General features: G+C 37.3%; 1 protein-coding gene across 3 annotated transcripts in view; it reads left to right on the top strand.

The window, feature by feature from the left end:
- CNTN5 (contactin 5) overlaps positions 1 to 14,795 on the top strand; it is a 602,495-nt gene that overhangs the window by 583,323 nt on the left and 4,377 nt on the right. For all 3 annotated transcript variants that reach the window (XM_023920615.2, XM_086882024.1, XM_086882023.1), the window contains 4 exons: positions 5,422 to 5,531; positions 12,270 to 12,456; positions 12,919 to 13,031; positions 14,421 to 14,589. In XM_023920615.2, coding sequence (XP_023776383.2) covers positions 5,422 to 5,531; positions 12,270 to 12,456; positions 12,919 to 13,031; positions 14,421 to 14,589 — 579 coding nt within the window. The remainder of the gene's footprint in view (positions 1 to 5,421; positions 5,532 to 12,269; positions 12,457 to 12,918; positions 13,032 to 14,420; positions 14,590 to 14,795) is intronic.

Below are 14,795 nucleotides of genomic sequence, written 5' to 3'. Positions count from 1 at the left end.
GAAAAGGATAAAAATAACCCAAGTATAGACAAAAAATTGAGGTTTGCTTTTGTTTGTTTGTTTGTTTTATTTTGGGGAAGTATATAAGGCCTGAAAAATAAAGTAAGTAAAAGTAAGAAAAAGAAAAGCAAATAAAGAAAAAATAATAAAATAAGAGTAATAAGGAACTGATGTTAAATAGACTCAAGTAATTGACAAAATAATGAAAAACTTTATAATTTATTTTAAATAAGATTATATAGAAAGGAAAGTTAATAATAACATGAAAGTGAAAATTTTTACATCTGTAGTGAAAACTTCTGGTATTTTTAATTGTCAGAAATTCAACCCTTTCCAAATTAAACAGTGCAGAATTTGCTATTCAAACGTACCATAAATAAAATGTAATCCATTTTTTCCACTCATGGAGATGGGTAGAAACTACACATAAGACTCAAATGTTTTAATTTTCATCAGAGCATTGCTCTGATAAAACTGTCACACCCTGGGGCAGCACAAATTACCCAGAGTCAGTACAGGTGATGCCAGCATTTTAATGTTACAGATAGTTGTGTGTCCATGCTCAGGCAAGGTGCCTTGTCTCTCGGTCCCTATTCAGTTTACAAGTATAGATGCAGCCTAAAAGCACAAGGATAAATATGAATTAGAGTACTCTACAGTATGGAAATAGATGAGAATACTAAAGGAAGTAGAAACAAGTTTCCAGGAACCCAACTGGTTTCAAGATGATTTAGGTCTTTTATAAAGGGTTTTTTTGTTAGTGATTGTCATAGTGGGTGATACAGGATCAGCCCTGTTCATTTCAGTATCTTATTTCTCCGTCAGGTATTGACACAATTATATTCACAACAATTTTGATAAATGGAGTAGTGAATACTACTAAAGACCTCTATATAGGAAATAGAAAGCCCTTAGATATACAGGTTAAAGCCTGAAGACTCACACTCACTGTTTAAAACCTCCTGAGGGACCTCAGATGCACTTCTGTAATACATACAAGATGCAATGATACTGCACAGAGCTTTTGTTCATGCTTTGTATGGATTTGTGGTAATTCATCAAGACAATAGAGATCCAAAGCTCTCCATTATCTGAAAGGCAAAGGACCATGCAAAAGCCATTGTAATTTTGTTTCTCCATATTCAAACTAATAAATTACTATTTTCTTTTCATTGAGAGTAAATAATATGTAATTGCACACCTTTGAATACAGCCTCAATGTCTTTAATTAAAATCTTAAAGTTGTGAAGTCCTGTGATTCATTTTATAGCTAAAGCTGAGCTACTTGGTGTTTAGGTGAACCTGAAAACTAATTGGCAGATTAGCTGTAAACTACAGAGGGTTATTTCCTGATTCTGCAAGACGATCTGTCTAGAGAGATGCTGTGAAAGCTCAGCTAGAGCTGTCTCCAATGATTTTTTAAGGAATGAAATCACAATCCTGACATGCGGGAGTTTATTAAGCACTCCTCTGATCAATGGCACTAGCCCCATGGGAAGAAAATGTGCAACCAATATAATGGGCACATCCCCTCCTCCCATGATGAGAGTAACCCTGTCTGCCTCGGAGCTTGATGGAAATGAACCATTTGTGTTCATGAAGATGGCAACCCTCCCCTGGTAAATTCTTCATGGAATAAGGCAGCTCCTGATTGCCAGGTGACAGTCTGCTGTGTAAGAAATCTGAGTTATTCCATAGGGAAGGGAGAGCCACAGCAGGGTATACACTGTGAGAAAGTGTGCAGGAAGGAGAGCATCGTTACAGGAAAAGGCTTCAGGAGTTCTACCTGACAAGTAAGAGTATTTCAGCACTAAATCAAAAATATTCAGGGCGGAGGTCTTCACTTATAGCTCATTCCAATACTCTTCTAATTTTTCTCTGTTTCAAAGTCTTCTGCAAGGACACTAGTCTGGGACAAGGTGAAAATAGAAAGGACTTGTAGAAAAGTGAGAATTCCGAAGGCCTGGCCAGGAAACACTAAACTTGTTTCTGCTGTTGTGGAAAATGGATATTTTTTGTTCCTTTTGAGCACAAGATTCTGGAGAAAGTTCTGTATCTTTCAGACAGACATTTCACTGCAGATCTGGTGGTGCCTTCCACTTCTCAGGAATGGAAAAATTCTCTGAAGATTCTCTGATTTGGAAGATAGTCCATGTGGCTATTTCTAGCAGGGAAGCAAATGCTACTACTTTCTCTACCTACAGGTTGACACAAGAGGGATGAATTTTCCTGATTTTCCTTCTGATGTATCTCTTGTGGATTTTCCCACGGAGAGGCATTATCACAGAAATAGATGCTGGCTGAAATCCCAAAGTCTCAGCTATGAAGAACTGCCTGCAGTCATAATGCAATTGCTCAGACTGGGGTTCTTAACTTCAAATAAGAGCTCAACTTTTGAGTAAGACTACTTTGTAAAAATCCTTTTTGGAATCAAAATAAGAACTGAATAGATATAAAGTGATTGGTTGAGTAGTCCTGACTGAGGTCCTGTTCCATAGAAGAATTAAAACAACATAAGTTTGAGTAAGCTCTTGGACTTGTTTTTTAAAGTAGATCATGTGGAAATCCTTAAGGATGAATATTTCAGAAAAACAGATCAGCTTAAAGTCATAAACAGGTACAGCACACTAAGTGCTAGCAAATGATCCTTTTCTTTACTTTCCAGTGTCAAAATTCAGGATTTCCTCTCTGAACATTAGCAATGAAAAATGTCCTGCCATTCTGATCGTGTTTCTCTAAAATATGTTTGCAGTGCAAGGGAAAGACAGTGTTCCATGGACATTGCACACAGCCTTATGAGAACTTGTTGTACTGCATCTTTAATTCAAACAGGGAATATTGAAGAGGGCCTTTCTTCTTTTCTCAGGAAGTATGACCTTAGGCAGACACCTATAAGTTTAGCATAATAACAAGATCTGAAGGAAATAGTATGATTATAACATCAGTGGCCATAATAGAAAAAGCTAATGAACCTATCAAACTTATCATTAGTTTTAGACACAGAGAATAAAGCATGACATTGGAGTGAACCACAGACTGTATTATATCACCAGAAATTATATGGTCCTCATCATATCTGAATCAATAAAAAGTGCTATTTAGTCTCCAAAAACTTTCAGACCCTTATATGTTATTCCTAAATATATGATTTCTGTTGTTTTGCTGAACACCATTCTCAGTGCCTAATATCAGTGAAACTGCAGTGAATTATTTCTGAATATGTGAGAAATACATTTTCTTCACATAAAAAAAATCTAAACTATTTCTGCTCCATTTGTTGAAAACAATTTTTAAAAATATCAGAAAATATTCTATGTTTCTATTCAAGCAATGTATAAACCACTCCTAGTGAATGCTATGAAGAGGAAATGATACCTGCATTTATAGAAAATGTAAAGTCTGCCAAGCAACATTTTGTGTGCATCTCAAATTATTTATCCCTCTGCAATCTTTTCTGACAACAAGGTAATTGCTTCAATAATACAAAAACTAGAAAATAGCTATTCCACACAAATCTTAGTAGTACATAAAATAGAAAACAGGATGTAACTGTTGAACAGAAAATCATATTATGAGCAATATATTTCTTCATAATGCAATTCTTTCAGTATTGAATTCAAAACATCATTTCTCTTGTCCCTGAACATATTTTTTTTTATTCTTTATTACTTAAAAAGTTTCAAACATATTTTATACTTATTAGTAATACTCATTGTTGGCAAACACCACTTTGTATCACATCAGAATTATTTCTTTTCCTCAGATGCAAATCAAAAAAGAGATCAAAAAAAGAGTAACAAACATTAAAAGTCTGACATCAAAAAGGATGAAAAATTTATATGAGCCATGTCAAAAAAATTTGTAGGGCAACAGTGCCAACAACATCTGCAGAGAAAGGAGGGTGGCTAATGAGTCAACACTGATATTAGGTGTCTTACAAATTAGCTGGTCTGATCACTGAGAAAAATATATTATTTTATGTCAGGCTGTTCTGGAAGGAAACTCCTTTTCTGTAACCCTGTTAAACAAGTCCCCAAACCCCATTTTTCAGAAAGCTCTTTGATGTGTCTCCCTGTGACATAAAACCAAGACTTCTGCCTGCCTTTCAGGAACAGATCAATACATTAGAAATGTAACGAGGAATGTTAGGCCAAGAAAGAAATCACAAGTTCCATGACTAAAGGGGAATGTGAATGCACATTTTTGCTGTTTAAGTGAACTACACCAGAGAAGTAGATAAATGCCCTGTTGTGTGCTGCACAGTATATGTAGAAGCCTTGCCTCCACAGCCTGTCTTTTAGAAAGTTTTCAGTCATATTTAGGTAATAAAGCAAAAGACATACGAGATTTCCTTGACTCATGTCCCAGTTTCATACGAGACAATTTTTGGATACTTGTTGCTCCCAGTGTACTGTCACAGGTAACACAGCTGAGTGGTGGGGTGCACAGTGGCCTGTCATGGGAAATATCTGGGGACATTTACTCAACTTCCCAGCCACTGAAAGAAGCTGGTCCTCTATAAAGCGTTCATTGAGGTGAAAGTACAGAGGCACAACACTGTTGGGCAAGTGTGGCATGTAAAGCCACATGTAAAGCATCCTACAGCCTTTGGTGAGCATCCTAGCCACATCCCAGTGTCACCAAAGGACACCCAGCCACGCTGGAGGGCAGGAAGGCTCCTCTGCTCCAGATAATCAGGAGGTCAGGACTGCAGAGTGTCTTATGAATGTCACAGAGCCAGAAACACAGACAGAGAGCCAATGGTAACAAACACATCTAATTGGAGGGACAAACCTTAGCTCTTGGTGCCTTTATAAAAATGTGCACTCCAGGCCTAAAACAGTAAATGCTTCACAGCAGAGAGGGTGGCGCATCCCAAACACTGGCACCTGTGACTTCGATGATATGATAACATAGTCCTAAAAAAGTTTTTCACATAGCATTTCCCTACAGCCCTGGGTATCACTTCCTACTCAGTATTGCCCCAGAGCAGGACTGAGTGAGCACCTCAGCAAGGAATTGCTCACCCTGAGCTGGCAGAATGGCACTAAGAAGCCACAGATAGAATGAATGCTCCATTTACTGCTGCAGTTACGGCTATGAAAGGGGTGTGTGGAGGCAGGGGACACAAATACAAATATTAAAGCGTTTTTTAAAAAAATCACAGACAAGAGATTCTTTCACAGTTTGCTGCAACCGTCATCAGTGATGAGATATTGATGTAGCATGACACAAATAAAGAAATACAACAATAATAATCTCTTCATCTTGTTCAGCTTTTCATGTTCCCCCTAAGTGTCATGCCTTCTTGTGAGTATTAAGGTAGAATAAAGGAAGTAAATGACAGTTTCAGACCGAGTGTTTTTGATAAATACAAGCTGTTACAGTGGAGGTTTATTGTTTCAATTTTTCTTAATACAGAACCCACTGCTGCTCCCATCGATGTCAAAGCTACGAGTTTGTCTGTATCAGAGATTCTTGTTGCGTGGAAACATATTAAAGAAAGTCTAGGAAGACCACAGGGATTCGAGGTATGAACACAGAATATCATTATGAGAAGTCTTGTTGCTTTTGCGAGTGTTGCGTTCTGTTAACATGTGCACTAGTGAAACTTCAGTAGGAATTATGCTCATTTTAGCATACATGCCACTAGCTGTGGAACAGCAGTCACAGCTGTAGCACCGGAACATTTTTTATTTATTTGTGCTTGAAAACTGTTCAACACCAGTTCTTATAACGTCTCTTTGTCACTTCAAAAAGAGCTGAAAGAACTGCAAGTGACCCAGCATGCATCATTCACAGGCTGGGGAAAATTAGGTATTGACTGTTTCCAGCTCTAAGCGACCAGTTCCAACTTGTTATTTACTGACAGCAACCAGCACAGAGAAAAGAGAGAGCCTCTGCTTCCGTGTGCTCTCATCCCACAGAGGCCGAGGGACATCTGCTGGGCAGACCGTAACGACAGGATGGCAAGAGGGAAGCAGCAGCTGCACAGTCCATAAATAAAACTCTGCTTAGAGACAGCCCTTCCTGTCTTGGGAGAGTGAACCAGCCCTGGCAAGGGATCTCCTTGCACTTTTGGATACAGTTTGCAATCCAAACCTCCAGGAACAGATAGATCTAGCAGTATACCTGTCTATTCTTTTGGGCCACCACCACAACCCCCCTGACCTTGTGGATCAGGCTGTGCTGATCCTCATTAAATAGTTCAGCCAAACCAAATTAACTGATTTCGGGATGCAGGTTATTTGTCCTGCTTTAGACCTTTAGTGCTGACTCATTCCTGATTTTCTACAGTAACACTGCAAAAAGGGTAAACATGTAGGTCTGAGGCAGACACCAATCATGTGAGTGTCAAGAGATATCTTGTGATCTCCTGGCACAGGGTGTCTCCCTGGTAGCATGCCTGGGCCGCCCCAGGGGCTGGTGACCATCACTAATAGCCTTAGGAAGGAAATGCAGGTGTCTGGGCAGAACCAGAGCCAACACCTTCTCAGGTGTTGCCAGCCATGACCAGAACCACACATGTACCTCATAGCTCAAACACAGCCAGTTATATTTTCTTACCTGTTTCTGTAGCCTGTTGATATATTTCATAGCAACACCTCTATTAATATCTAGCACAGTCCAAATGGGCTGTGATTTTGGCATGTCCCCTCGGGTCTAGCATTTGTTCAGGTCTTTTTCCCATCTACATCTGCACTCTGAACTCTGCTAACCCCCTGTCAGTTATTTCATTGCTCTTTTCTCCTGCTTCTTCCTTACATTAAATATGTTTCTATTCTTTTGCACAGAGCTTGCTTCGTGCAGCAAAAGTCATATTTGACCATTTTACCTTTAAACCCGCTATTTATAAAGAGAACAAAACTGTATCTGATACAGATGATATTCATCTTACAAATACTATTCCTCTCCATGTTGAAGTGTTCCACTTGTTACTAACCTGACTTCAATCTTGAGATTGGTCTTTCATCACTGAAATAACTTACTTGCTTCACCCTCTCTTTTTTCTTTTCAGAAAGGTGGCTGGTTTGTTATTTTTTCTCAGATATTTTAACATCTTTTAAATTATACCTACTATTTTCACTCTTATTCTCATTCCTTCAATCAAAATGATTCTCAAAATGTTCTATTAACTTTGCATTACATATTTTAAAATAAAAAAAATATATTTTCTTTCTAAAATTGAAATTTATTTCCCTAGAAACTTATCCTTTCATAATGTGAATGGATTTTGCATTTGATTGCTTGTCACATAACACTTCCCTTAGCTCTACAGGTGCGTCCTAGCAATAGATGGCTGTTACAGGTAGGACAGTGGGCTTCCTTTATGTCAGAGGTGGTCTTCTGCACTTGGAAAATGCTCTGACATTTGGAGTTTGGCATACTCTGACCCAAACAATAATGCTTGCCAGCTCTATGTCTTTCATGGATTTGTCATTTCAAAATTCACTTTTCCTTTGTACCTCCTCCCACAAAGGAATTAGAAGAGCCTTCAAATTGTAATGCCTTTTAAAGTACTACTTTTATCTGGGGAGATGGGGGTGTTTTTTCCCTCCCCACCCTACCCACCCACGTCCTGCCCTTTCTGTCTTTGTTCATTTAGCCAGAATTCCTCTGCACACTTTCTGACAGACAAATCTTTCATGGAGTAGTTTGGTCTTCTCCATCTTCACAGGAATAATTACAATCTGAGCAGCACTTACTCAGCAAACGTAAAAGTAAATGTTGCTCTTCTGCGCAATTCAGCAGGAGAGAATAACTTCTAAGGATGGTATCGCTAGATCTTTTCAATTCCATTTTTGTGAAGAATTTCATCAGAAAGGAGGTAATGATTTATGGGATCAGCATTGTCAGTGCATTGTAATAGTCACTTAAGTACACTAAGTCCACACGATCAACCCAATTTTCCTAACACACTGACAGTTTGCCTTGAAAGCATCCCCACTGTGCAAAAAGGAAAGGAGTCTGTGTAGGAAGACATTGGGGCTAAAATTCACCCCCCCAAAAAAAACCCCACAGAAGTACTGAACAGCTTTATGTTTTCCATATTTCTTACTTTCTTAAGAGTCTCTTTCACTTGTTGGGAAGACTCTTAATTGCAAAAGTTCATCATTTGTACAGTGCAGTGCAAAACAAAGCCTATAGTACTCCTTTAATCCACAAAAAGCAAATAGATAATGCACAGAAATCCAGTAATTTTGATAAAAGAATGAATTATTTATACTTTTTTGTTTTTTAATTATTTCCTAAAGTAGAATTATTGTGGGCCATAAGCAAAGAGTTGCCTTCAGTTCAATCTGATTGCAAAACAATCTGACTAGCCACTCTGTTTTAATGTCTCAATTCATATTCTGGCTGTGGTCATCATAGCAGCAATAACCTCCTACACAATCTTCACATTTCTGGCCTTTTGGCAACAGCACTATAAAAGGGACAGCTAATTTCTTAACACTTGGATGTTTGGGCTTCAAACAAAAGTGGGAGAATATTTAGTAAATGTGAACAAGTTCACAGTGACCCACTTTCACTCTGGCCCTGCTTGCACTTTGTACTAAGGAGTAATGAAAGGCAAAGGAGCTTGTCCAATTTCACGTTGTCATCCTTGAAAGGCAGTGTTAACTGTTATGTCACTTGAGTTTTATGCAGGGCTTGCTGCCCTCATTTGCATCTTCCAAAGCACATATTATTCCTGCCTTCAGTACAGGTTTGTCAGCTGTCTGCCCGACCTTACTAAATATATGCCAGCTACAGTCTGATAAAGCAGAAGTAGCTCAAAAACTTTGTCAGAATTGTGGAAAAATACAGTGTGTTGTTCATACCTATTGTTTGGAATCTATAAGCTGAAGGTTATAAAATCTTTTTGAGCCCGAGGCAATGTTTTCTTTCTCGTTCACTACTGGTAAGGAAGGAAAACAGAAAGAATTACTGACTGAAAGAAAAGATATTTTGGGTTTCTTTTTTCTTTTCCAGAAAGATAAGGTTAATACTTAAATATAAATGAAAAAGCTCATGCCTCTTTTGCTGGAATTCCTCTGAGGGATAGGAGTTTGGCTAATACAATCAAAAGATCAACATGAAGCAAACAAATAAGCAAAGTTAAAAATAACAAAAAAAAAAAAGAAAAAAACCTTGAGTGTCATTTTTAGAGAGGATTACTTGATATAATAACTTGGTTTATTATATTGTATATTTAATAAAGTCATTTTATGGCTTTTCAAAGAGATTTACTCAATATTTTGCTGCTTCTTATCTGCATTTATCTATTTTTAGGATGGAACAGATAAATATTTCTACATGGTACTGTATTTTTGTTTTCTTTTTATTTAGTGAAGTACACTTAGAAAGAGTATATGGATATTTTAACCACAGCCTGAAAAAGCAAGTAAGAGCTTCTTCTTGATTTAGGCTCTTACTTGATATGATTTATTTGTAGCTTTAATTTTCTGTGATCAACAGAAAGAATATCCAGTTAATAACTCTGACTTTACTGCATTTAATGAAGATGATGTGCAGTTAGATCAGATCAAGACAAAGACTGTATAACCTAGAAACTGACTTAGGGAAAATAGTATCATTTAAGATATTTTTTAACTTAAAAATCCAAGTGGTCTGCAACTATCAGACCAATAATCAATATATCAATATTGATCAATATATATCAAATATCAATAATTTTAGTCAGAAATTGTTTTTACCAAGATTTGTTTTTAACTATTACCCAACCCATGATCAGAGCAAAGCAGGTTGCTCCTCTCCAGCTTGAAGAGATGGGTCTCTGGAAATCAAGTGTCAAAGTTTACTATTTTTTGACTAAAATCAAGACAAAGTTCAGAAAAAATGTAAAACCTCACAAACAATAATGCATTAAACAAACAAAATGCTTTCTTTCCCCCTTTTTGTTTCAGTTTTCAAATATAGGCTACTCTTTAGTGATTTATGCTTCATGCTATTATCAATATTCAATGTTGTTGAATCTTAGTATATTTATGTTATATATATATGTATGCATGTGTATATATTATGTTATTGTTATATTAATGAAAACATATTCTGTGTTATTGATCTCTTCTGAGAAGTTTAAATTAAGGTTACAGAAAATAAGATTTAAAAAAGAACAGCAAATACAGAGAAGTCTAAATAAACAAACCCTCTATTTTAAGATATATGTCCCTCACTTTTAAACATCAGCAGTATCTCCAATTCAAGTGTCAATGTAAATCCCTATACCATCTATCTCAGTCAATAATGCCTGAACTTCTTTGTTTTATAACCACTTCTTTTATTTCCTTTGATCATCAACAAATGAATTAATTCATTACCACAAAAAAAAAATTAAAAAAGAGATCATAGTTAATTCATTAACATTTCATTAATGTAAGACATGGTGTGTCCTGTGAATAAACACAGCTACATGTAATTTTGCTCCTGGATTTCTAGAAAAAGGAGACAAAGTTCAATTGTGTTTCCACCCCTGCTACTGTTCACCTGTGAAAGCTTAGTCAGCTCACTTTTCCTTTCTGACCCTTTTCTTGTTGGATCCTCAGCAGACTGCACTATCTGGATGACAGGGTCTCCAGGACACGTTGTCCCTCTCACTGCCTGTTCATACAGAGCTCAGTATTGTGCAATTCTCACCATTGTAGCATCAAATTTGTAAAGATGCATCACAAGTTAAATGAAAGGAATCTGACTGCCCAAGAGATAATGAGCATTGGAGATTCAGTAGTAGGATGTGAATAAGTGGTTACTGATTCCTTTTTCTTTTCAAGAAAAGAAAACTGACTCTTAATAGGTGTTATTTCAGATATCAGTAGCTTTGGTCAAGTTATAATACCAGCAAAATACCTCAGTGAATCACACTTATTTAAGAACAAGTGACTGCAGCTACACTTGTGAATGGAGCTGTAATTCATCTAAGAATTAAAGCAACAGCACTTTAACATGGGATAATGCAGGCACACACACAAAAGACAAATGCTTAAATTTTATAGTAGGAAGAGTGGATTATGGGCTGACATAAACTAACATACCCTCAACCAAAGTTAACAGAGACACTTTGCTCTAGTAAAGATAGGACCTCAAATGTATATTTTTGCAACCAGGTTGTTTCAGATCTTTTTTTTTATGGCAGTCCTAATGCAATTATAAAAGGTCAGCATTGTGCTCATTGGTCTTATTTTCCTGTGAACCCCTTGGTGTTTTTTTGTTTTGCCATTTCCTGGGAGACATTCTTAAGAGTTCTGCCTTGTCTGTGACCTTTTTTCTCAGAGGAAAAGTTATCCTGATACAATGTAAATAACTTATTAAGAAATAACCAGCTTCACACAAAAGGTCAAAATGTGCAAGAAGTGCAAGTAGGTCTCAGCATGAATAAGAGTAAGCTGAGTATAGGTCTTTGAATGGCATGTTACTGACATCTCCTCTTAGGCAAAATACGGTCCCATGAGAATTCCTTTACTTGTGTAACTCACTTAGATACATTTTCTCCAGTTAAACCCTGAAAATGCTTGGTCCTTGAGGACAAACACTGGCCAAATTCTCAGCTCAGCTTTGTAACCTCTTTGAGATTATGATAAATTTAAATATGTCAAAGAGTAAGAATTAAGAACCACCAAAGGTCATTTAGGGGTTCATTTTATGTCTGAAAAAGAAGGGCATAAACATACTATCAAAACTTCATTTACTAGGAACCTCTTTGTATCCAAGAACTAAAACCAAATCAATTTCCTTCTTTTTCTTCTGTTAAGATTTTTCAAATGATTGAAACATTTGCATCATTGTTCTGTCATTGCCTATTCATTGGACTGATAAAAAATCTCCTGGATCTGAGTTGCACTAGGCCAGGAAGAGAATATTTCTCACAACACTTCTTAACAGATACAGTCAGTTTTCCAGGGTGAACATAGATATTCTGGTGACCTACCAGAGGATGAGTTCTCCTTGAAGGGTGTCCTTTAATGATCAGCTCTCCCTGCCAGAGTTCACCCTCTGCTCCTCCATCTTACAGCAACCTCCTCTTGTGCCAGTAGAAGCTATTCCATGTGCTTCAGGTCACACCACCATATTCCAAGTCTTGCCATTTTGGAGAAGAGAGCACTTCATGGTTTGAGGTCAAGCTGCAAATCCCATATGCTTAAAGGGATCTGATGATCAGAAAAAGGCATAAATGGCAAAAGCATCCTCCACAGGGTAACAAGCACAAGCATCTGGCAGCATGAGCTTGCCAGGTGCCTATATTAATCCTTCGTTTGGTTGCTTGTTGGCAGGTTGGTTACTGGAAGGACATGCAGCAGGAAGAAGCAGCTGAAAAGGTCAAAACAGAGGGAAATGAGTCATCCATCCTCCTGACAGGATTGGAAGGAAACACGTTATATCACCTAACAGTGAGGGCATACAATGCTGCAGGGTATGGACCACCTAGCACTGCTGTGCATGCAGCAACCAAGAAATCCCGTAAGTAAGCTCAGTACCTTTGCTAAAAGTAAGAAATCAGGGAGCAACCTCTGCCCCCTTGGGTTTTTATTTATTAAGAGTGTATAATAATCAGGAATCATGTAGAGATTTGATTCATGGCTTTGCTTTGATGTTTAGACATGAATTCATATGACTTTGCATTCATAGCAAAGGTTAATTTCCTAGAAAATGAGCCTTTTTTTATAAAGAGAGAGAAGAGGGTTCAAGTGCATAAGCTTTGTGGAATTTATGGGGTAGGTGGAATAAATACTCTATAAATACTCTATAATCTACTAAATTACACCACTGATGAAAAAAAGTGTTATATGTTCCATCTAGAGTTGGAAGCCTGGTAACACTACCAGTTTTAAATATAATGCAAGATTAAAATACTCTTCTTTTGTTTTTAAAGAAACTATCTATAAAATATATATGTGTACATGTTATTTTTTTCTTTCTCAGCTCCCAGCCAAGCACCAGGCAATATTATGTGGATACAGGATGGCTCACATGTGTCTCTTGGGTGGGAGCCAGTCAGACCTCTAGCTAATGAATCTGATGTAATGGGTTACAAGGTTAGTGCTTCACCTTCCTTGTTCACCTTTCTCTCTTCCAAGCAATAGCTCCTCGGAATTCCCTGCTGGCTTTTTTCCCTTTCTTGTTCCTCTGTGCAAGTGAAGCATTCTATACAGACTGTCTCCAATCAGCTTGTACTGTGAGAAGCAATAAATAAAATTAAAATGAGAGAAATGTCCCAACATATTTTTGTGTTGTGATTTTCAAATACCAGATTCTATCTGACTCTATCTGTGGGACTCAACTTCTGAGTCAGCAGTGGCTATTAATAATGTCAGAATGAAATGAAATTCCTAATAACTCTTCAATTCCACTGTAATTGCAGTAAGATTTAGGGAAATGCAGAACAATGAGATATCTTTAATTTACATTAAAATTAATATTTTTTGAAGCAGAAGCACAAGAACTTCAGGTGTTTTTTGTGATCATGTTAATGATGTTCAACAGCAGTGGTGGTAACATCTGGAATTCAAAGTTTTGAAGTTGTAAAGATTAAAATCCAGATTAACACTTAAATAACAAGTCATAAGAAACAGAAGTCACTGCAATACCTTAAATCAAAGTAGAATGATTTCAGTGTTTTTACAGAAGTGTGGGGTCTGGGTGTTTTTGAAGCCCTTATCAAGTCATTTCGATAGACTATAATCTTATATCTCTACAGATACAACAGGAAATATCACTGAGAAAGTATGAAATGGCCCAAATAAACCAGCAACTGTTCTAACCTTTATCAGAATAGTTGATATTCTGAAACAGTTGAGTTGACTTCTTTGGTTTTTCACACCTCTCTGACCTTTTCAATTTTCTCTGGGAACAGAAACTCTTATGCAGAGATACCAAAAAGACGGCTATGTGCTGCCTTGCTTTCCTCCCACATGCCATAAATTTGTATTGAGTTTCACAGCAAATGCAGCGACATATCTGAGCTGTCGTCAGTTGATTTAGCTAGCTAAGGCAAACACAGTAAATATATTATTCAAGCTATTTTCCTTCCATTTGAAGTTGGGTTCTTGAGCCAAAAATGTGAATATCAAGATGAACTTTGGGATAAGAACTTGAACCAAGTGGAATTCAAAATAAATTTTCAAATTTTGGAGATAAGTTGTACAACACCTAATGCTGGAGAGGGCTCTGTCTTTGCTCTAGGTCATAACCTGTGTCTTTTCACATCCATGAGTCTCTACAATATTTTGCTATTGCCATTTTGAAGCCACTGCAGGACGGGAAGAGTAAAAGCAAACATCTGTTGAAATGCAATGTCAGGAAATCCCTAATGAAAGCATGAAACAGTTAGCATTGCAGTGACTGCATAGTGACATCTATACAAAATGCCTGCTACAGAGCCACAGAATGACCACTGTGACCACTGTCTGCTTTATCCACCACAGGTGTTATTTCGGCAAGAGGGCCAGAGCAATAGCCAGGTTATAGAAACACAGAAAACATCTGCAGTGGTACTTCTTCCTGATGTTGGGGTCTACATCATTGAAGTCTGTGCAGTCAGTGAAGGAGGGGATGGGACTGCAAGTCCCCAGATCAGAGTTCCATCTTTTTCAGGTAAAGTTACACTTATATTTGAAAGTGTGGTGATTATAGTAATACTCATTAACTTTGTTATTCTCTACCAGAAAAACAATGTTCTCACAATTCTTCAGCTATTAAATAAAATAACTGATCTGAGCCTTTAGCTCTATGCTGAAACAAAGGTATCTAATTATACATGGGATGTTTAAGTTCATCTGAGGCAACCATGTGAGGCTGAT

Source organism: Cyanistes caeruleus, chromosome 3 (genome assembly GCF_971803275.1).
Source record: "Cyanistes caeruleus chromosome 3, bCyaCae1.hap1.1, whole genome shotgun sequence".
Lineage (NCBI taxonomy): Eukaryota > Metazoa > Chordata > Aves > Passeriformes > Paridae > Cyanistes > Cyanistes caeruleus.
Note: the sequence above shows the minus strand (reverse complement) of the source record. Positions and strands in the feature narration are given on the sequence as shown.